Here is a 23,458-nt window from a genome sequence, read left to right on the forward strand (position 1 = left end):
CCCTGTGATGGACTGGTAACCTGTCCAGGGTGTACCCTGCCTTCACCCTAAGTGAGCTGGGATGGGCTCCAGCCCCCCGTGATCCTGTTCAGGATAAAGCAGGCATAGATAATGGATGGATGGATATTTGTTTCTATCAGTTGTAATGACATTGAAGCGGACAATTTAATTGCTGAGATCTAAAATTGAGACATCTACAAAAAAAAGTCTAATGGGGAAGGAAACAGTTTTGCCAAATCATCACCAAGAAATCTGGCTTACAATTACACTTTTACACATTCATTTCTGGTTACACACTACACACTAAGGTAAGGCTGTGCATTAATATGTTAACTTCTATATGAAGATTTTAAGTGACAGGATTGTGGGACAATACTACCAGCGCAACTATAACAACCTATGATATTTCATTATACTATCTTGTAAGTTGATATGTGTTATTACCTGCTTGATTTGTATCCCGAATACACTTCTCCCCGTGTCTCGGTTGCTCATTAATATAATCCGTCATCTCCATCTCCTGCATCTCACTGGCTGCAATAATACAAATCCAGCTCAGGGTTGTTGTCTGTTCAGCTGAGTCTGTTGGTCGTTGTGAAGAATGCGGAAATAGAAACATTACAACATGGTTAACAGATTTAGAAACAGTTAAAAACAAAGGAAGAAACAATCATATCGAACAAAACATGTAATTCACAGGAAAATGACTGAAAGAGAATCGTAGGTCTTTAAATATCCTTTTTGTGGAGCTTAATAAAACTTCCTCCTCTTCCTTTTACATTCAGACATTTCACAGTGTAATTTCTCCTAACTGACATCAGGCATGTTTACACAGCCCTTTAGAAAGTTGTTAAGAGATAAACAAAAATGTAAAACTACTTGTAGAGACTACAGACTTATTAAACTTTTTGTGGTTATATTTAGGCTCTCTCAGCACTTGGTGAACGTTAGAAACTAAAGAATATATTCTGTTTTAATACAGAACAATTTTACTGTGATTTGAAACAAAACTTGTTTGTTTATATTTAATTAAAACTTCTCACATGAGCCTAAAAGCTTTTGTTACCAAACTTAACCAAATATAGGATTCTGGTTATGAACCAAGATTTCATCCTTCAATCACCCCCTTTAGAGGCAGTTCAAAAATGAGGCCCTTCATTGATCAGAAAGAAACATTGCAGTTGAACGGCCCCCAGGCAGCAACCGACCGTAAAAACAAATTGCTTAATGGCATATATTGCATTAAGTAAACCATGTATGTGTAACACGTTTGTGTAACACACTTCCACAATTTGGTACATAGCCAACACTCACTTACACACAGGCAAATTGGAAAACCCACACAACAAATAAAAACTAAAATGTAGGAGCTTGATGAACTGATTCACGACTGTAACTCGTGAATCAGTGCACAATATCAGAAACATCCATTTTAAAAACACACAATTAGTCCCCTGTTTGCATATCAATCCTTTTGTCTGCTTTTTTTAAGAATCCCAAAAATTGTGTGTCAACACATTGCACACAGGATTATTCAAGACTGACTGTTAACCTGATCTGCAGCAGGCTAGCAGCACAGAATAAATCTTGACAGTAACTTATGTGCCAGTGTTTTCATGAAACCGAATATGTGGAAATTCCCGGCTTAACCTCTTCTCCAGGTTTTGTGAAACAGCCCTGTGGTTCCCTGGCCTTTACTAAACCTAATGAGACAACAGCAATGGTAGGTTATATTTACATTTGATGTGTGTTTGTGTGTGTGTGTGTGTGTGTGTGTGTGTGTGTGTGTGTGTGCGTGCGTGCGTGTGTGTGTGTGTGTGTGTGTGTGGAATGATGAAAGCTGTTCTTCTTCACTTTTCTGGATCTGCGAAAAGAGATTTTGTCCATAACTGTCTTTCAACCGAGCAGATAATACAGACAAAACAGGGCAATAACTTGCAGCTAACCAAAAGAAGCAATGTCACCACGTTTCTGTTTTGTGAGCATTTCATTGTGGTAGATCTTCACAAAATCAACCTAAATATGCTAATGTGGACATGAACATCATTTTCAGGTGTGAACACATTTTTTAGATTTGCTGGGTAGTGTGGATGCAGTCAGAAAGGTTAGCTTCAGAAAAAGAGACAATTACACCACTCTGGGTCATTGCTCTGGTTCCACAATGATGACTGTAATACATTATAAATGCTTTGAATATCTTCTTAATAAATCTATGCGGTTTTCTCATTTGTTGTCATCATACAATTATTACATTCGCTAAGCAGTATAAATGTCAGGACCCTGTTTTTTTCCACATGCTTTTCCCTTTTGCTCCCCATTGCTTGTTCTGTCTTCTCCCCTATCTATGTTTTTAGTGTGTGTGTGTGTGTGTGTGTGTGTGTGTGTCATTGGATGTCGATGTCTTCTCTCCAGATTCGTCCGAGTGGATGACTCCTGCAGGTGGTTGTCACAGCTGCTCTTCATCTCACTAATCACCTTCCAGAGGTATATCCTGCGTGTCGTATGTTTTTGAGTAATCATTCCTTTCATCAAGTTAACTCCTGTCTCTCTCTGGCCTGATCAAGCCAGCAGGCTTGTCTCAACTGCTCATCTGTTATCTGCTCTCATTTGCATGTGTTGTGTAACCCACCATCACTATATTTCCTGTAAAACTGTTTTGCGATTGTTATCTTGTTTTCTGCCTGTTAATATATTTTTTCCTATATGTAGCTTGTTTTAGTCTTTATTTCTGTTGAACACTTTAAGTTCCGAGGACAGCCACATGTACATTGACAGAGTTGAAGTGAAGAGAAAAATGTGTGGGTGACAAAGTTGCTGTATCGGGAGGAAAAGAGAAATATTTCTTTGGTAAACAGATTAGTGTGAGAAAAAGAAAAGGAGAAGTAGTTTGCCAATTCAGTTCTTCTTTACATAATTACAGGCTTTTGTTGTTCTCAAGTAGGAAAAAAATATTTGTCCTCAAACAACAATCTAAGATGACGAAGGACTGCAAAAACCTACCTGACGCTTCAGCCAGGAGTAAGTAACCACTGCATTTCCATGCTATCTTTATATATTTTTTTATTTGGGCTCAGAGTATTGAGTAGTTTGCAATGGACAACACACGCTGGTGGCCATTGTTTTTGTCAGGTGTCGAGTTTTGCTTCACAAAATACCATAATCTAGAAACAACTGAGGTCTGTTTTTGTTTAATCCTCAAGACAGTGAAATAAAAATGGTTTGACAGTTTCCTGATTCAAAGAAATATATTATCAGATGTGGATGCTTAATACTAAAATTCATTTTGTGTTTGTATGCAGACGTAGGGAGGGAACTCTACATACTGGTTGGTGTGAGCGTTGGACTCCTGTGTATTCTCCAAGCTGCTGTCAACATTTCCCTGCATCTGGCTCTCTGTGAGTCTTCTTACATTTTCTCTCCTTGTGCATCCTGTAAACTGCGATTGAAACTTGCCATCTGAAAGATATTACTGCAGATGTTTGAAAGGGCTACCATTGCACTTTCAATTATTACAATTAATGAATTTTTCTTTTTTTTCTTTTGCGCCAAAAAATAACATGTTGTCTCGGGGCACTTCACATAGTAAGGTCAAGACCTTAGTTTTATACAAGAATGGCCAGAGTCAACTCCATCTGCTGAGAAGACTGAGGTCCTTTGGAGTCTGCAGGACTCTGCTGAGGATATTCTACGACACTGTGGTGGTGGCGGCGGCCATCTTTTATGTAGTGGTTTGCTGTCGCTGTGCATGTACAGAGAGGGACAGCAGAAGACTGAACAAGCTGGTCAAAAGTGCCAGCTCTGTCCCAGAAAGTCCTCTGTACTCCGTAGAGGAGGTGGGTGAGAGGAGGATGTTAGCCAAGCTGACATCGATCATGGACAACACCTCTCACCCCCTCCATGATACTGTAGGAGCTTTAAGCAGCTCGTTCAGCGGCAGACTGCTGCACCCTCAGTGCAGGAAGGAGCGCTACCGCAGGTCGTTTGTTCCGATGGCTATCAGACTTTTCAACACCACCCTATAATAACATTGCACTGTTCATTTCATTTCATAGCACCTGACACTTTTTTCCATTCATCCCAAACTGTATTTATTTGAATTTAATTTAATTTGGTTTTTTTTTTGTGCATATAGTTTGTGTGTGTGTGTGTGTGTGTGTGTGTGTGTGTGTGTGTGTGTGTGTATGTGTGTGTGTGTGTGTGTGTGTGTGTGTGTGTGTGTGTGTGTATTTATTCATTGCTATTGTTTTTTTCTAAAATAATTATTTTCGATCTGTCTTATTTCTTTTATCTTATACTTATTTGTAATTTTTTTCAATATTTAGTGCACCTTTTGTTTTTTCTATAGTGCTGTGATGACTGAATTTCCCCACTGTGGGATTAATAAAATCTAAATCTAAATGTACATCTAACTAACAAAGGGAATGTGTAAAAAATGTTCTGCTCTCAGACATTCGTGATGCAAGGACACTGGATTTTGAGGCGACAAATAAAAACTTAACTGAAGAGGTGGAAACATTGAAGAGGAAGCTGAATGTTTTTGGTGAGTGGGATGCTAAAAATGTAAACTTTCATGTTAGATTATTATTATCAAATGGTTGTTAAAAGTTTACATTTTGTTATCCTGAACAGATCACTATTCCAAACAAGGATGGGTGTATTTCAACCACAGTTTCTACTACATTTCTCCTGTTACCAAATCCTGGCAGGAGAGCAGAGCCGACTGTCTGCAAAGAGGTGCAGACCTGGTGATCATCAACAGCAAAGAAGAACAGGTGTGTATCAGAGTGAAATCTGGTCTGTCAGTGACACGAGGGGCAAAGTGGAACATCAAAAAATCAGTGCAAAGTCAGTGAGTTGAGAGGGTAGAAGGAAATTGGTGTTAGTGATATTTATCATTGTTTATTTCTCTTACTGTTAACAAGGACTTCATGAGACAGTTCAAAAGACTCGCATGGATCGGATTGACTGACACAGAGACAGAAGGGATATGGAAATGGGTGGACGGGACTTTGCTGGAAACAAGGTACATGTATTACATTTTTAGTTTCCCTTTATCAGTATTTCTATATTACAGCATTATTGAATCAAACAGTGTTCTACAGTCATCAGTGGCATCACTTTGTGTTCATGCTCTTACTGTAGAGGTGAAAATTACAAATCACCTTGCTCATTCAAAATGATATTCAAACATGCGAATGACTGACTCTGCAGTTTGCTCATCATTTTCCAAATTAAGTTGTTCTATTTATCAATGTTGAACTTCAGTTTTCATGAAGTCAGTGTTTGATGTTTGTAACTCCGTCACCCTCAGCGCTCTGGTCATTGTCTTTGGTAATGGCAAGTTTATTGTGTTGTTGGATTGAGTTCAGTACAAAATAGGCCATTAAAAGAAATGTTTGTCAGTGTGTATCTCACAGCTTAACTCACAACATTGCTGTCAATCAAAATTAATGGGAGCGGCATGCAAAAAGAAAGCCAGTGATGGGGTCAGTGACGATGACTATTCTGTGTCAGCTCAGTTTAGTTTACAGATTTAACACTTGCAGCTGCAGGCATTATGTTTTCGGGCTGTTTGTTTGTGGTTTGTGAGGGAGTTTCTTCAAAGTTGGCACAAACATTCACCCCAAGTGTGTGATGTGGTTAGATTTAGGTGGGCATAGATCAAAGGTCAAGGTCACAGTGACCTCATGTCTGTCCCATTACCTTGAATGTGATAGCTCAGGAACACCTTAAAAGAATTTCCTCACATTTAGCACAAATGTTCACTTGGACTCATGAATGATTTGATTAGATGTTGGTCATTTGTGATGATTTTTCATCACAAATGACATCACAAAACACAAGTGTGACCATAACTCAAAAATTAATGTGATAATTGTGACAAAATCTAAAGTGATAGCATTTTACATCCAAAAGGTCAAAGGTCAGCTTCATTGTGACATCATAATGTTCTGCAAAAACACTTTCCTGACCATTATTTAATGCCATAACTCAACAAGGGGGCAACAAAAGCTAAAATTGTAAACATATTTCACATTCTGTCGAATTGGAGTATCTTGGATTTCCAACTTGAACTGTGTAGATTTTGTGCCTTGCCAGACTGAATATGGCTGTAAAGCATCCATGTTTTTAATAACGTGTAGGTTACCAATGATGCACATTACCAGGTCATGTGTTACAGCCCAATACTGCAATAGGAGGATACCCTCCATTTTAAAAAGTTCATACCTTGCACTGAATGTGTTAAAGTATCTGACTTTTCTTGCACAGCTGGTGGCCACCTAACTATATTTTGGTCTACATCAGTGTGTCAATGACAATATTTGTTATAGATGTTGGACTGAGGCTTCATTTGTCTACAATTTCTTATGTGTCTTCGTGTTTTCTGTGGAAAGCTGATTCTGGTTTGGTTTCAGCTATTGGACAACCGGGGAGCCCAACAACTTCCATGGAATAGATGAAAACTGTGTGGAAATCAGGCTCTACGAAAATACAAACAACTGGAATGACAAACCGTGTGAAATTCCAACTGCTTGGATCTGTGAAAAGATGGTGGCTGTGTAAATCATCATCTCAACCCACCTCAATGGTCTTTGATAAGATGCAGAGGAAGTGGCTCATCATCATGCATAGACACAAACAAGTGTGGTAGCCTTGTTGGACCTTTTAATGGGAGACATTTTGCCATGTCACCAGAGTAAAATCACAGGTGTAAATAATAAAATGAGTGATGGCTGAATAGCCAGAGGTGTGAGAGACAAACACTGTATCAGCAGTGTCACATGGTTCCACAGTACAAAGGATTAATTAGCTGCATTAATTTCGATTTGCTGGGTAGTGTGGATGTAGTCAGAAAGGTTCGCTTCAGAAAAACAGACAATTATACCACTTGGGTCATTGCTCTGGTTCCACAATGATGACTGTAATATATTATAAATGCTTTGAATATCTTCTTAATAAATCTTTGCGGTTTTCTCATTTGTTGTCATCATACAATGATTACATTCTCGAAGCAGTATAAATGTCAGGACCGTGTGTGTGTGTGTGTGTGTGTGTGCGTGTGTGTGTGCTACTTTTTTTTTAATATGTGAATAATTACTACTGTTTTAACATTTAAGTGCCAGAGCCAGCATATTTTAGACAATAGCCTTAATTTTAACAATTTGATTTGTATCTTGTCTGATTGTTGATGCTGTTTTTAATATTAATGGCTGTTTAAATAAACTATTTTTATATTTTGACTTGAAGCCACGTCCCTGTCCATCCTTATTTAGCTTTACACTTCTCCGCGTGTTGACTTGAGGTCTTGGGGGTGCCTGGGTTCAGGTGGAGGCTGAGCAGCACCTAACCCTCCAGTCCTCCAGGTCACACTTGCAGTTGGCAGGATTTCAGCAGGAAAAAGGACCCAAACATACAACACAATGACACCAATAACACCAATGACCTAAAGAAAAAGGGAAACAAAAGAGCTTTTACTTACAAGAATGATGTCGAAATAAAAAGTTCAAATTGAAAACACAAAAAGGAGAGCATAGTCCAAACTCAGGTAAACTAATAAGAAGAACACCAGGCATTTCATAAAGCTGTTGACTTTTAATCCAACAAGTGTGACTACAAATGTGGAAAGGGTGCTTAAAGGGCTCGAAATGCCAGAGCCATCATGGACTTGACAATTTAACAGTGAGACAACCCTAAACCCCTGCAGACTTACCAAGGGTGCATGTTGGAGTGTGCGGATTGGGACAGGGAATGATTTATGGAGAGAAATACAAGGGACCATAAGTAGAGAGTGACAGTGACACAAGGAACACAAAGTAGAATTAGGAAAACCCAACCCATGACAGTGATGGTGTGCTGTTGTAGCCAGGTAGCCCATGAAAAAGATTTTAATCTCAAGTGACGTCCTAAAAATGAAATTAAAAAGAGAAAACCTGCTTCAAGAGATAACAGACTGAATCACTCTGATGATCTGATCACCTCGTGAAAGTTTATTTTTCTTTTTGTATTCTCACTTCTGCTTTATATCAAAGCAGTGACAAGGTCCTATCTTTGGCAGAGATTACCAAGACCTATATGCAATGTTGGAAATTTAGATTTTCCGACCTCAAGCTCTGCGACATGACATTTTCAGAATTATTGTTGATTCTGTGGTCACATAGCTGCAAGAGGTAAAAAACATTTCCCAGCCAAACTGTCATCTAGGCTACATAAATAATTTTACTGTGAAGTCCTCACTGCTCACTATATTCAACTTTTAAAGAATATCTTCTTATAAAGTAAAAAAAAAAAAAAAAAGCCATATGTTTCCCTTTCATGACTACACATGGCTAATGTAATGGTTGACCAATGATTTCTTTTTAATTTGCACCTTTAAAATTAGATAAATGTTTTCCATAATTCCAAATTCAACTTTGAAGAATGGGAAAGTTTGCTTTTTATGCACCGTGGCAGAGGGTTGTTTTATTTAAACACATTGTATTTGTTTACAAAATGAAGGCTTATGAGGTATGAGAAAGCAAAGCAATAAGGTCTTAAGTGTAATTGCAGTATTAAATCAAGAATGAAAGCTGTTTTGCAAAGGAGGGACTTCAGTTCTTTGTCATTTATAGATAATAATTTAGTAGAAGAAAGAGAATTAATGATGCATTGGTTTTAAAGTAGAGAGAATATTTGACACAGGGTTATGGATTAAATTGGTCTTTTTTAGGCCTAAATTTTCACATCAATAGATCTCTGTGAAGTGATTAGATCTACATTTTGGAGGTAAATAAGAATCTGTTCTGCTTGAGCTGGCGTTAAAATCTTTATTTTAAAAAAGATGAAATGACAAGAAACGGAAGAACAATCATGTGCTTCCTTTATGCAAAGAGAAACATGTAAAAGAAGAAGTGACTTACACAACAATCATTCTTTGAAATAACATGATCATTCATCACCGTCACTGTCCAGTAAAAACGGTAAAATATGGTGAGAGTTGTCAATAGACAGCAATCTGAGATCCCCATGGACTACATAAATCTACCTACTGCATCAGCGAGTCGTCGCTCTGGTAAAGACGGTGAAGTTGAACCAGGTAAGACAGAAGTCCTTCAGCAACCATTCCTACTTTTAAATTCATGAGATTAAAAATAATAATTTCGAATGGTCATTTTGCACTAAGAAGAATATATTTACCCATATTTTATGATACGCATGTGAAAATGTAGAAACAGTTTTTGGTCTGTTTCCATTCTCATTTTATTTTGTCACATTGCAATTGTTTGCTCTGTTCTTGTTTTACGGTACTTTTAAATCAGCAGCATTCGCTGTCTTTTGTCCACTTTAAATAGTAGTTTATGGAGGAAAAAGTAAGTTCTGAAAAGTAACTTTTCTTCAAATTGTATATGTATCATCATTACAAATTATTTTATGCATCATTTACAATGCTGTTGATTCTCTTATCTTTATGTATTGGACATACAATATCTGGATAACTTGGCTGAATAAACCTCAAAATATTTCTGTGTATATATTTATTTATCTTTATAGGTTGTTTCACATGTTACTGAGCAAAGTTACCCAGAAAACTCTGTAAACCTGCTTCTTAAGAAGATGCTGAAGAATTATTTTGTGTTCATGTCTTTGTGATTTCTGCATTCAGGAAGAAAACTGTATCAACTGGTTGCCGTGAGCTTTGGACTCCTGTGTATCCTCCAAGCTGCTCTCAACATTTCCCTGCGTCTCGCTCTCTGTTAGTGGCTTTTCATTGTGTCTCTACTTTGCCCAGTCTCTTCAAAGACCTCTTGGAAACTTTATGTAAAACTTAATTGGACCAGAAAGTTGACCTGGCCACGAAATTAAATTACTACAGCGTTAAAATAGACAGTTGCTTTCTATGAGGGATTTCTAATTGTTTTTCATCCGTGTGTGGATCATTTGATTAATGACAACCTGGTGATATTTCACCAGCCATATGCAGAGCCGGAGGGTTGTCCGTCTGTACGCATGTCTGTTCATCCCATTCTCGTGAACTCTTGTGATCTCAATTACACCTTGAAAGAATTTCTTTAAACTTGGCACAAATATTAACTTGGTCCCAATTAGGGGTTAACTAATTCGATTTTGGGGCTCAAAAGTCAAAGGTTATATGTGACCTCAATTTCAACCAATTATTATGAACATGCAATCTCAAGGAAGCCTCGAGACTGGGATTTTCCAGTTTAGCTCATGCTTCCTGTTACTCCTTCCTGAAGTAACAACTTTCCACCTGTGAACTTACTTATATTTCTGTGCACATTACAATACATTAGGTCACTTTAGACTTTGTTTAAATGATGTAACAATAAACCTTCTCAAATCATTGTTTTTTTTCAGACCGTCCTGACAGTAAGACATCAGGTATTGAGAACATTTGTAAAAATGTGACAGGGGAGACAGATGAGCTGAGAAAGCTGACTGGTAAGTATGATGGTGAAACTCGTCATGATTGTGCTTTTAGGCAGCTGTAATTTGTGTAAAATTCCCATTTGGGAACATCCAAATTCCTAATTGATGGTGTTCACAAACAGGCAGTGTAGCGGCCCTTGGAAAATGTACTCCATTTCTGTTGTCAGGTTGCAAACAACATCATCATCATCATTCTTCTAAACCAACACAGTGACAAAATGGAGCTCAGGAGGTCAACATCATGTTTACTCTGTATGTCTACACATTTTGATGAGCAGCTGTTTTTAACATTCAACACAGTCTGCTAACTAGGTAACCAAGTCTGGCTATTTCACCTTATTTTTGGGAGCAAGTACATTTATTTCCTTTAACCACAAACGCTATCTACTGAAGTGACCTCAAACCTATTTCTCTCTGATCTCAAAAATGTCCCACTTTCCTTGCTTATTGTTTTGGCCGCATCTGCACCTGCATGCTGTGTAATTAAGCTGCAGTGCATACACAGTACCCCGCTGAAATTAGGATGGCTGTTTCAAAATGAAAAGGATCATGGAAATTGTACATGTTAATTTATTCAATCATTTCTGAGTTATGATGTCTTTTTTCCCCAAAACAGATCAGCTTTTTCAACAAGGATGGGTGTATTTCCGTCCTAGTTTCTATTATATTTCTTCTATCAAGAAATCCTGGCAAGAGAGTAGAGAGGACTGTCTGAAGAATGGTGCAGACCTGGTGGTTATCAAGACCAAAGAGGAACAGGTGTGTGTGTGTGTGTGTGTGTGTGTGTGTGTGTGTGTGTGTGTGGAATGATGAAAGCTGTTCTTCTTCACTTTTCTGGATCTGCGAAAAGAGATTTTGTCCATAACTGTCTTTCAACCGAGCAGATAATACAGACAAAACAGGGCAATAACTTGCAGCTAACCAAAAGAAGCAATGTCACCACGTTTCTGTTTTGTGAGCATTTCATTGTGGTAGATCTTCACAAAATCAACCTAAATATGCTAATGTGGACATGAACATCATTTTCAGGTGTGAACACATTTTTTAGATTTGCTGGGTAGTGTGGATGCAGTCAGAAAGGTTAGCTTCAGAAAAAGAGACAATTACACCACTCTGGGTCATTGCTCTGGTTCCACAATGATGACTGTAATACATTATAAATGCTTTGAATATCTTCTTAATAAATCTATGCGGTTTTCTCATTTGTTGTCATCATACAATTATTACATTCGCTAAGCAGTATAAATGTCAGGACCCTGTTTTTTTCCACATGCTTTTCCCTTTTGCTCCCCATTGCTTGTTCTGTCTTCTCCCCTATCTATGTTTTTAGTGTGTGTGTGTGTGTGTGTGTGTGTGTGTGTGTCATTGGATGTCGATGTCTTCTCTCCAGATTCGTCCGAGTGGATGACTCCTGCAGGTGGTTGTCACAGCTGCTCTTCATCTCACTAATCACCTTCCAGAGGTATATCCTGCGTGTCGTATGTTTTTGAGTAATCATTCCTTTCATCAAGTTAACTCCTGTCTCTCTCTGGCCTGATCAAGCCAGCAGGCTTGTCTCAACTGCTCATCTGTTATCTGCTCTCATTTGCATGTGTTGTGTAACCCACCATCACTATATTTCCTGTAAAACTGTTTTGCGATTGTTGTCTTGTTTTCTGCCTGTTAATATATTTTTTCCTATATGTAGCTTGTTTTAGTCTTTATTTCTGTTGAACACTTTAAGTTCCGAGGACAGCCACATGTACATTGACAGAGTTGAAGTGAAGAGAAAAATGTGTGGGTGACAAAGTTGCTGTATCGGGAGGAAAAGAGAAATATTTCTTTGGTAAACAGATTAGTGTGAGAAAAAGAAAAGGAGAAGTAGTTTGCCAATTCAGTTCTTCTTTACATAATTACAGGCTTTTGTTGTTCTCAAGTAGGAAAAAAATATTTGTCCTCAAACAACAATCTAAGATGACGAAGGACTGCAAAAACCTACCTGACGCTTCAGCCAGGAGTAAGTAACCACTGCATTTCCATGCTATCTTTATATATTTTTTTATTTGGGCTCAGAGTATTGAGTAGTTTGCAATGGACAACACACGCTGGTGGCCATTGTTTTTGTCAGGTGTCGAGTTTTGCTTCACAAAATACCATAATCTAGAAACAACTGAGGTCTGTTTTTGTTTAATCCTCAAGACAGTGAAATAAAAATGGTTTGACAGTTTCCTGATTCAAAGAAATATATTATCAGATGTGGATGCTTAATACTAAAATTCATTTTGTGTTTGTATGCAGACGTAGGGAGGGAACTCTACATACTGGTTGGTGTGAGCGTTGGACTCCTGTGTATTCTCCAAGCTGCTGTCAACATTTCCCTGCATCTGGCTCTCTGTGAGTCTTCTTACATTTTCTCTCCTTGTGCATCCTGTAAACTGCGATTGAAACTTGCCATCTGAAAGATATTACTGCAGATGTTTGAAAGGGCTACCATTGCACTTTCAATTATTACAATTAATGAATTTTTCTTTTTTTTCTTTTGCGCCAAAAAATAACATGTTGTCTCGGGGCACTTCACATAGTAAGGTCAAGACCTTAGTTTTATACAAGAATGGCCAGAGTCAACTCCATCTGCTGAGAAGACTGAGGTCCTTCGGAGTCTGCAGGACTCTGCTGAGGATATTCTACGACACTGTGGTGGTGGCGGCGGCCATCTTTTATGTAGTGGTTTGCTGTCGCTGTGCATGTACAGAGAGGGACAGCAGAAGACTGAACAAGCTGGTCAAAAGTGCCAGCTCTGTCCCAGAAAGTCCTCTGTACTCCGTAGAGGAGGTGGGTGAGAGGAGGATGTTAGCCAAGCTGACATCGATCATGGACAACACCTCTCACCCCCTCCATGATACTGTAGGAGCTTTAAGCAGCTCGTTCAGCGGCAGACTGCTGCACCCTCAGTGCAGGAAGGAGCGCTACCGCAGGTCGTTTGTTCCGATGGCTATCAGACTTTTCAACACCACCCTATAATAACATTGCACTGTTCATTTCATTTCATAGCACCTGACACTTTTTTCCATTCATCCCAAACTGTATTTATTTGAATTTAATTTAATTTGGTTTTTTTTTTTGTGCATATAGTTTGTGTGTGTGTGTGTGTGTGTGTGTGTGTGTGTGTGTGTGTGTGTGTATGTGTGTGTGTGTGTGTGTGTGTGTGTGTGTGTGTGTGTGTATTTATTCATTGCTATTGTTTTTTTCTAAAATAATTATTTTCGATCTGTCTTATTTCTTTTATCTTATACTTATTTGTAATTTTTTTCAATATTTAGTGCACCTTTTGTTTTTTCTATAGTGCTGTGATGACTGAATTTCCCCACTGTGGGATTAATAAAATCTAAATCTAAATGTACATCTAACTAACAAAGGGAACGTGTAAAAAATGTTCTGCTCTCAGACATTCGTGATGCAAGGACACTGGATTTTGAGGCGACAAATAAAAACTTAACTGAAGAGGTGGAAACATTGAAGAGGAAGCTGAATGTTTTTGGTGAGTGGGATGCTAAAAATGTAAACTTTCATGTTAGATTATTATTATCAAATGGTTGTTAAAAGTTTACATTTTGTTATCCTGAACAGATCACTATTCCAAACAAGGATGGATGTATTTCAACCACAGTTTCTACTACATTTCTCCTGTTACCAAATCCTGGCAGGAGAGCAGAGCCGACTGTCTGCAAAGAGGTGCAGACCTGGTGATCATCAACAGCAAAGAAGAACAGGTGTGTATCAGAGTGAAATCTGGTCTGTCAGTGACACGAGGGGCAAAGTGGAACATCAAAAAATCAGTGCAAAGTCAGTGAGTTGAGAGGGTAGAAGGAAATTGGTGTTAGTGATATTTATCGTTGTTTATTTATCTTACTGTTAATAAGGACTTCATGAGACAGTTCAAAAGACTCGCATGGATCGGATTGACTGACACAGAGAAAGAAGGGATATGGAAATGGGTGGACGGGACTTTGCTGGAAACAAGGTACATGTATTACATTTTTAGTTTCCCTTTATCAGTATTTCTATATTACAGCATTATTGAATCAAACAGTGTTCTACAGTCATCAGTGGCATCACTTTGTGTTCATGCTCTTACTGTAGAGGTGAAAATTACAAATCACCTTGCTCATTCAAAATGATATTCAAACATGCGAATGACTGACTCTGCAGTTTGCTCATCATTTTCCAAATTAAGTTGTTCTATTTATCAATGTTGAACTTCAGTTTTCATGAAGTCAGTGTTTGATGTTTGTAACTCCGTCACCCTCAGCGCTCTGGTCATTGTCTTTGGTAATGGCAAGTTTATTGTGTTGTTGGATTGAGTTCAGTACAAAATAGGCCATTAAAAGAAATGTTTGTCAGTGTGTATCTCACAGCTTAACTCACAACATTGCTGTCAATCAAAATTAATGGGAGCGGCATGCAAAAAGAAAGCCAGTGATGGGGTCAGTGACGATGACTATTCTGTGTCAGCTCAGTTTAGTTTACAGATTTAACACTTGCAGCTGCAGGCATTATGTTTTCGGGCTGTTTGTTTGTGGTTTGTGAGGGAGTTTCTTCAAAGTTGGCACAAACATTCACCCCAAGTGTGTGATGTGGTTAGATTTAGGTGAGCATAGATCAAAGGTCAAGGTCACAGTGACCTCATGTCTGTCCCATTACCTTGAATGTGATAGCTCAGGAACACCTTAAAAGAATTTCCTCACATTTAGCACAAATGTTCACTTGGACTCATGAATGATTTGATTAGATGTTGGTCATTTGTGATGATTTTTCATCACAAATGACATCACAAAACACAAGTGTGACCATAACTCAAAAATTAATGTGATAATTGTGACAAAATCTAAAGTGATAGCATTTTACATCCAAAAGGTCAAAGGTCAGCTTCATTGTGACATCATAATGTTCTGCAAAAACACTTTCCTGACCATTATTTAATGCCATAACTCAACAAGGGGGCAACAAAAGCTAAAATTGTAAACATATTTCACATTCTGTCGAATTGGAGTATCTTGGATTTCCAACTTGAACTGTGTAGATTTTGTGCCTTGCCAGACTGAATATGGCTGTAAAGCATCCATGTTTTTAATAACGTGTAGGTTACCAATGATGCACATTACCAGGTCATGTGTTACAGCCCAATACTGCAATAGGAGGATACCCTCCATTTTAAAAATTTCATACCTTGCACTGAATGTGTTAAAGTATCTGACTTTTCTTGCACAGCTGGTGGCCACCTAACTATATTTTGGTCTACATCAGTGTGTCAATGACAATATTTGTTATAGATGTTGGACTGAGGCTTCATTTGTCTACAATTTCTTATGTGTCTTCGTGTTTTCTGTGGAAAGCTGATTCTGGTTTGGTTTCAGCTATTGGACAACCGGGGAGCCCAACAACTTCCATGGAATAGATGAAAACTGTGTGGAAATCAGGGTCTACGAAAATACAAACAGCTGGAATGACAAACCGTGTGAAATTCCAACTGTTTGGATCTGTGAAAAGATGGTGGCTGTGTAAATCATCATCTCAACCCACCTCAATGGTCTTTGATAAGATGCAGAGGAAGTGGCTCATCATCATGCATAGACACAAACAGGTGTGGTAGCCTTGTTGGACCTTTTAATGGGAGACATTTTGCCATGTCACTAGCGTAAAATCACAGGTGTAAATAATAAAATGAGTGATGGCTGAATAGCCAGAGGTGTGAGAGACAAACACTGTATCAGCAGTGTCACATGGTTCCACAGTACAAAGGATTAATTAGCTGCATTAATTTCGATTTGCTGGGTAGTGTGGATGTAGTCAGAAAGGTTCGCTTCAGAAAAACAGACAATTATACCACTTGGGTCATTGCTCTGGTTCCACAATGATGACTGTAATATATTATAAATGCTTTGAATATCTTCTTAATAAATCTTTGCGGTTTTCTCATTTGTTGTCATCATACAATGATTACATTCTCGAAGCAGTACAAATGTCAGGACCGTGTGTGTGTGTGTGTGTGTGTGTGTGTGTGTGTGTGTGTGTGTGTGTGTGTGCGCGTGTGTGTGCCACTTTTTTTTTTATATGTGAATAATTACTACTGTTTTAACATTTAAGTGCCAGAGCCAGCATATTTTAGACAATAGCCTTAATTTTAACAATTTGATTTGTATCTTGTCTGATTGTTGATGCTGTTTTTAATATTAATGGCTGTTTAAATAAACTATTTTTATATTTTGACTTGAAGCCACGTCCCTGTCCATCCTTATTTAGCTTTTCACTTCTCCGCGTGTTGACTTGAGGTCTTGGGGGTGCCTGGGTTCAGGTGGAGGCTGAGCAGCACCTAACCCTCCAGTCCTCCAGGTCACACTTGCAGTTGGCAGGATTTCAGCAGGAAAAAGGACCCAAACATACAACACAATGACACCAATAACACCAATGACCTAAAGAAAAAGGGAAACAAAAGAGCTTTTACTTACAAGAATGATGTCGAAATAAAAAGTTCAAATTGAAAACACAAAAAGGAGAGCATAGTCCAAACTCAGGTAAACTAATAAGAAGAACACCAGGCATTTCATAAAGCTGTTGACTTTTAATCCAACAAGTGTGACTACAAATGTGGAAAGGGTGCTTAAAGGGCTCGAAATGCCAGAGCCATCATGGACTTGACAATTTAACAGTGAGACAACCCTAAACCCCTGCAGACTTACCAAGGGTGCATGTTGGAGTGTGCGGATTGGGACAGGGAATGATTTATGGAGAGAAATACAAGGGACCATAAGTAGAGAGTGACAGTGACACAAGGAACACAAAGTAGAATTAGGAAAACCCAACCCATGACAGTGATGGTGTGCTGTTGTAGCCAGGTAGCCCATGAAAAAGATTTTAATCTCAAGTGACGTCCTAAAAATGAAATTAAAAAGAGAAAACCTGCTTCAAGAGATAACAGACTGAATCACTCTGATGATCTGATCACCTCGTGAAAGTTTATTTTTCTTTTTGTATTCTCACTTCTGCTTTATATCAAAGCAGTGACAAGGTCCTATCTTTGGCAGAGATTACCAAGACCTATATGCAATGTTGGAAATTTAGATTTTCCGACCTCAAGCTCTGCGACATGACATTTTCAGAATTATTGTTGATTCTGTGGTCACATAGCTGCAAGAGGTAAAAAACATTTCCCAGCCAAACTGTCATCTAGGCTACATAAATAATTTTACTGTGAAGTCCTCACTGCTCACTATATTCAACTTTTAAAGAATATCTTCTTATAAAGTAAAAAAAAAAAAAAAAAGCCATATGTTTCCCTTTCATGACTACACATGGCTAATGTAATGGTTGACCAATGATTTCTTTTTAATTTGCACCTTTAAAATTAGATAAATGTTTTCCATAATTCCAAATTCAACTTTGAAGAATGGGAAAGTTTGCTTTTTATGCACCGTGGCAGAGGGTTGTTTTATTTAAACACATTGTATTTGTTTACAAAATGAAGGCTTATGAGGTATGAGAAAGCAAAGCAATAAGGTCTTAAGTGTAATTGCAGTATTAAATCAAGAATGAAAGCTGTTTTGCAAAGGAGGGACTTCAGTTCTTTGTCATTTATAGATAATAATTTAGTAGAAGAAAGAGAATTAATGATGCATTGGTTTTAAAGTAGAGAGAATATTTGACACAGGGTTATGGATTAAATTGGTCTTTTTTAGGCCTAAATTTTCACATCAATAGATCTCTGTGAAGTGATTAGATCTACATTTTGGAGGTAAATAAGAATCTGTTCTGCTTGAGCTGGCGTTAAAATCTTTATTTTAAAAAAGATGAAATGACAAGAAACGGAAGAACAATCATGTGCTTCCTTTATGCAAAGAGAAACATGTAAAAGAAGAAGTGACTTACACAACAATCATTCTTTGAAATAACATGATCATTCATCACCGTCACTGTCCAGTAAAAACGGTAAAATATGGTGAGAGTTGTCAATAGACAGCAATCTGAGATCCCCATGGACTACATAAATCTACCTACTGCATCAGCGAGTCGTCGCTCTGGTAAAGACGGTGAAGTTGAACCAGGTAAGACAGAAGTCCTTCAGCAACCATTCCTACTTTTAAATTCATGAGATTAAAAATAATAATTTCGAATGGTCATTTTGCACTAAGAAGAATATATTTACCCATATTTTATGATACGCATGTGAAAATGTAGAAACAGTTTTTGGTCTGTTTCCATTCTCATTTTATTTTGTCACATTGCAATTGTTTGCTCTGTTCTTGTTTTACGGTACTTTTAAATCAGCAGCATTCGCTGTCTTTTGTCCACTTTAAATAGTAGTTTATGGAGGAAAAAGTAAGTTCTGAAAAGTAACTTTTCTTCAAATTGTATATGTATCATCATTACAAATTATTTTATGCATCATTTACAATGCTGTTGATTCTCTTATCTTTATGTATTGGACATACAATATCTGGATAACTTGGCTGAATAAACCTCAAAATATTTCTGTGTATATATTTATTTATCTTTATAGGTTGTTTCACATGTTACTGAGCAAAGTTACCCAGAAAACTCTGTAAACCTGCTTCTTAAGAAGATGCTGAAGAATTATTTTGTGTTCATGTCTTTGTGATTTCTGCATTCAGGAAGAAAACTGTATCAACTGGTTGCCGTGAGCTTTGGACTCCTGTGTATCCTCCAAGCTGCTCTCAACATTTCCCTGCGTCTCGCTCTCTGTTAGTGGCTTTTCATTGTGTCTCTACTTTGCCCAGTCTCTTCAAAGACCTCTTGGAAACTTTATGTAAAACTTAATTGGACCAGAAAGTTGACCTGGCCACGAAATTAAATTACTACAGCGTTAAAATAGACAGTTGCTTTCTATGAGGGATTTCTAATTGTTTTTCATCCGTGTGTGGATCATTTGATTAATGACAACCTGGTGATATTTCACCAGCCATATGCAGAGCCGGAGGGTTGTCCGTCTGTACGCATGTCTGTTCATCCCATTCTCGTGAACTCTTGTGATCTCAATTACACCTTGAAAGAATTTCTTTAAACTTGGCACAAATATTAACTTGGTCCCAATTAGGGGTTAACTAATTCGATTTTGGGGCTCAAAAGTCAAAGGTTATATGTGACCTCAATTTCAACCAATTATTATGAACATGCAATCTCAAGGAAGCCTCGAGACTGGGATTTTCCAGTTTAGCTCATGCTTCCTGTTACTCCTTCCTGAAGTAACAACTTTCCACCTGTGAACTTACTTATATTTCTGTGCACATTACAATACATTAGGTCACTTTAGACTTTGTTTAAATGATGTAACAATAAACCTTCTCAAATCATTGTTTTTTTTCAGACCGTCCTGACAGTGAGACATCAGGTATTGAGAACATTTGTAAAAATGTGACAGGGGAGACAGATGAGCTGAGAAAGCTGACTGGTAAGTATGATGGTGAAACTCGTCATGATTGTGCTTTTAGGCAGCTGTAATTTGTGTAAAATTCCCATTTGGGAACATCCAAATTCCTAATTGATGGTGTTCACAAACAGGCAGTGTAGCGGCCCTTGGAAAATGTACTCCATTTCTGTTGTCAGGTTGCAAACAACATCATCATCATCATTCTTCTAAACCAACACAGTGACAAAATGGAGCTCAGGAGGTCAACATCATGTTTACTCTGTATGTCTACACATTTTGATGAGCAGCTGTTTTTAACATTCAACACAGTCTGCTAACTAGGTAACCAAGTCTGGCTATTTCACCTTATTTTTGGGAGCAAGTACATTTATTTCCTTTAACCACAAACGCTACCAACTGAAGTGACCTCAAACCTATTTCTCTCTGATCTCAAAAATGTCCCACTTTCCTTGCTTATTGTTTTGGCCGCATCTGCACCTGCATGCTGTGTAATTAAGCTGCAGTGCATACACAGTACCCCGCTGAAATTAGGATGGCTGTTTCAAAATGAAAAGGATCATGGAAATTGTACATGTTAATTTATTCAATCATTTCTGAGTTATGATGTCTTTTTTCCCCAAAACAGATCAGCTTTTTCAACAAGGATGGGTGTATTTCCGTCCTAGTTTCTATTATATTTCTTCTATCAAGAAATCCTGGCAAGAGAGTAGAGAGGACTGTCTGAAGAATGGTGCAGACCTGGTGGTTATCAAGACCAAAGAGGAACAGGTGTGTGTGTGTGTGTGTGTGTGTGTGTGTGTGTGTGTGTGTGTGTGTGTGTGTGTGTGTGTGTGTGTGTGTGTAATATTATTAAAAAAAAGAGTGCAAAAGTTAATGAATGCAACATTTGTTGATTATTGGTTTTCTCTTTAAGGACTTTACAAGAAAATTTCACAAGATCATGTGGATTGGACTGACTGACCAAGCAGTAGAAGGAGAGTGGAAATGGGTGGATGGGACTCCACTGACCAAAAGGTTTACACATTATTCTTTTATTCAACTTTAATCCATCCTGAAACCAAAGGTCTTAACACTTATTATATGTTTTTATGGCAGATTAAAGGACCAGTGTTTGGGATTTAGGGTGATCTATTGGTGGAAATGAAATATTCAAAATTATGTTTTCATTAGTGTATGAACACCTGAAACTAAGAATCATTGTTTTCGTTACCTTTGAATGAGCCCATCATATCTTCATAGGGAGCAGGTCCTCTGCCACGGAGCGCGCTACATTTCACTACTATGTTTCTCATGTAGCCCACAAAGACAAACTAAACACTGTCTTTAGAGAGGACTTTTTGCATTTTGTGCATGTTTTGCAGCCCTCATAGATTCTCTTACCAGCTTAGAAGTTAGGGTGGGTCCAGGGGTGTACAGCTGGATATAATCTGCAACCTCACCATGAGATGCCACTAAACCCTACACACTGCTCCTTTAAGCGATGCAATGAATTAAATGGAGCATTTCACTTTTACAACCAAACTACATTGTTGGAAGTTGCTGTCCAATAAATGCTTCTTTGGTCATAATCTTTATTAAAAGATCTTTATTTTTTTTCATTGGGTTTCAGCTACTGGGGCCACGGGGAGCCCAACAGTTATGAAGACAAAAATGAAGACTGTGTCGAAATTAAGTTCCATGATATGGAAAACAGCTGGAATGACATACCATGCGCAGATCCAAACTTCTGGATGTGTGAAAAGAAAGTGTCTCTTTAAATCAGCACATATTAAATGCTTTAAAGCTGAAATGCCCTCCATGTTCAGTCTGAATGTAGAAATTCCCATTTAATGTTCATTCGCTTCTACTGACGTGACTGATTGTTTTCCAGTTGTTAATACCACATGTATTGCCATGGAAACGGAGATCACACTAACAAAAAGTTTTGTATTTTGAGAGTGAATTGCCCCACAATATATATATACACTTTGATACCATATTTTATTTACATATTTGTTGTTGTATAATCACAATATTACACTTTAGTGATGCTCACGGACCTGTCGTACAAGTAATCACATTAAAGCACTCCCTCTCGTGTAATATTGCTTAAATAATTACTGGAGGGCTGTTTTGTGGTTCTGTTGCTTTAAATATGTGAGCATGTTTGAGCTTACAGTGTAAGCAGGTGAACACTGCTACTGCAAGACTTTATTAGACTGAATAATTACACTGTACAGTGTTACTGAAAAGTGAAAGCCCTGCACAGAATAAACTATAGGTTGTACCAATGTTTTCATTTGAATATTAAACCACCGTGACAGTAACAGAATCGCAAGAAACCTTATCAATGTCTTTCATTCAGAACAGTAAAACAAACTGATGACTAATTTATTGACCTTTCCTTAAGTTCTAATAGTTAACATTTAACAATGAAACTGTGTTGATGTGATGTGACTGAGATGTTTGTCATAGTATCAAAAGAAAGGAGGAGAAATGTTTGACACAAAGTCAAACTACAAACCCATGGATTGCTGCAATATAAAAAAGTGGCTTGTTGTGCTGATTAAATGAAAACTGCCATCAACCTATAACGTGTATAATACATTGTGTATATCTCTGAGGTACTATTAATGATTTTGTGAAACGGTACAGAATGTTGGGGCTTTATATTCAAATAACTTATGGTTGTATGCCTCTTAACCACTCAAGTTGTAGTTTATGGGCATATCCGTCCCAACCTACTGCAAACGTACAGATGTTGCTGCAAAAAAGTTATATGTACACAAACACCACTATTTCTAGATGGACATTCTGGAGTAGTGGCGTCAATTCCATAGCTGTCATAAATGTGAAATATGGTCACAATTTCCCTCACTTATGGTGTTGAATAATGGACAAAAAGAATAACTAGAATACGCATTTCCTGAAGAAAATTCTGCGTGAATGCTGCGAGAGCTTATTGGAAGCTGCTTGAGTCTGAAGTTGCTGAATACGCTGTTGTTGGATCCTACCTGGGAAGGAGAAAAGGGCAATAACATGCAAGAAGGGTCAGACGAGGGCTGTCACCTCACACTCCAAAAGTTGCATTCAAACGAATATTGAATGACAATACGTTCAAATGAACCCCCCAATCAAGCTGATTGTGAATTGTTAGCGCGCTCTCTGCTGGATGACAAAGTCAACTACTTCAAACGGTGTGCTGCGCCTATATACTGTTAATTTTGAATTCAAACGAGTAATTACAGTTACATCAATGACGAACTGATATCATTTAAATTACATGACTTTTTCATGTAATAGTAATTTTGACTTTGGGCCACTTGTATTTTTTTAAGAGAAGGAAGAGGAAGTCATAGAAAAAGAAAATGAGGGAAATATAAAGGAACATTTTATTTTAAATATCTATTTGTAAATGACTCTGAGGTTATGGTCCAAAAAACCTCCAGGGAACTGATATTTCAACGTAGATCTTGATCTGATTTTGTGCATTTGTGTGTGTGTGTGTGTGTGTGTGTGTGTGTGTGTGTGTGTGTGTGTGTGTGTGTGTGTGTGTGCTCTACACGCAGGTATAACACTTTGCAGGCTGGTTGGACTCATAGAGAGACATAGAAAGCTCATTCTTACAGCTCT

General features: G+C 37.9%; 2 protein-coding genes across 3 annotated transcripts; both read left to right on the top strand.

Annotated features, from left to right (window-relative positions):
• The first annotated feature begins 1,631 nt into the window (after positions 1-1,631).
• LOC138209416 (CD209 antigen-like protein C) lies at positions 1,632-7,247 on the top strand. Of its 2 annotated transcripts, XM_069167990.1 has the most exons (8): positions 1,632-1,723; positions 2,413-2,484; positions 2,942-3,018; positions 3,300-3,395; positions 4,448-4,540; positions 4,630-4,772; positions 4,923-5,023; positions 6,417-7,247. In XM_069167990.1, the coding sequence occupies exons 3-8, from the start codon at positions 2,976-2,978 to the stop codon at positions 6,562-6,564; spliced, it is 624 nt and encodes a 207-aa protein (XP_069024091.1). In that variant the 5' UTR covers positions 1,632-1,723; positions 2,413-2,484; positions 2,942-2,975; the 3' UTR covers positions 6,565-7,247. The 2 variants fall into 2 exon arrangements, with proteins under 2 accessions (XP_069024091.1, XP_069024092.1); XM_069167991.1 differs by lacking the exons at positions 1,632-1,723; positions 2,413-2,484 and adding an exon at positions 2,789-2,847.
• A 3,403-nt stretch (positions 7,248-10,650) lies between these two features.
• On the top strand, positions 10,651-22,401 carry LOC138208700 (C-type mannose receptor 2-like). The gene is made up of 15 exons (XM_069166775.1): positions 10,651-10,737; positions 11,042-11,184; positions 11,816-11,887; positions 12,345-12,421; positions 12,703-12,798; positions 13,850-13,942; positions 14,032-14,174; positions 14,325-14,425; positions 15,819-15,964; positions 18,393-18,503; positions 19,071-19,160; positions 19,784-19,867; positions 20,472-20,614; positions 20,760-20,860; positions 21,456-22,401. The coding sequence occupies exons 2-15, from the start codon at positions 11,144-11,146 to the stop codon at positions 21,601-21,603; spliced, it is 1,446 nt and encodes a 481-aa protein (XP_069022876.1). The 5' UTR covers positions 10,651-10,737; positions 11,042-11,143; the 3' UTR covers positions 21,604-22,401.
• Positions 22,402-23,458: the final 1,057 nt, after the last annotated feature.

This window comes from Embiotoca jacksoni, unplaced genomic scaffold, assembly GCF_022577435.1.
Source record: "Embiotoca jacksoni isolate LCO1_2020_lvr unplaced genomic scaffold, fEmbJac1.0.p SCAF_4, whole genome shotgun sequence".
NCBI lineage: Eukaryota > Metazoa > Chordata > Actinopteri > Embiotocidae > Embiotoca > Embiotoca jacksoni.

Bases quoted from the DNA above. Each gene is read 5' to 3' on its own strand.
- LOC138209416 (XM_069167990.1), top strand. From the start codon at position 2,976: ATGACGAAGGACTGCAAAAACCTACCTGACGCTTCAGCCAGGA. The intron at 3,396-4,447 runs GTGAGTCTTCTT...TTCTGCTCTCAG, and splicing joins TTCCCTGCATCTGGCTCTCT to ACATTCGTGATGCAAGGACA. The intron at 4,541-4,629 runs GTGAGTGGGATG...TATCCTGAACAG, and splicing joins GAGGAAGCTGAATGTTTTTG to ATCACTATTCCAAACAAGGA.
- LOC138208700 (XM_069166775.1), top strand. From the start codon at position 11,144: ATGGTGCAGACCTGGTGGTTATCAAGACCAAAGAGGAACAG. The intron at 11,185-11,815 runs GTGTGTGTGTGT...TCTTCTCTCCAG, and splicing joins TCAAGACCAAAGAGGAACAG to ATTCGTCCGAGTGGATGACT. The intron at 13,943-14,031 runs GTGAGTGGGATG...TATCCTGAACAG, and splicing joins GAGGAAGCTGAATGTTTTTG to ATCACTATTCCAAACAAGGA.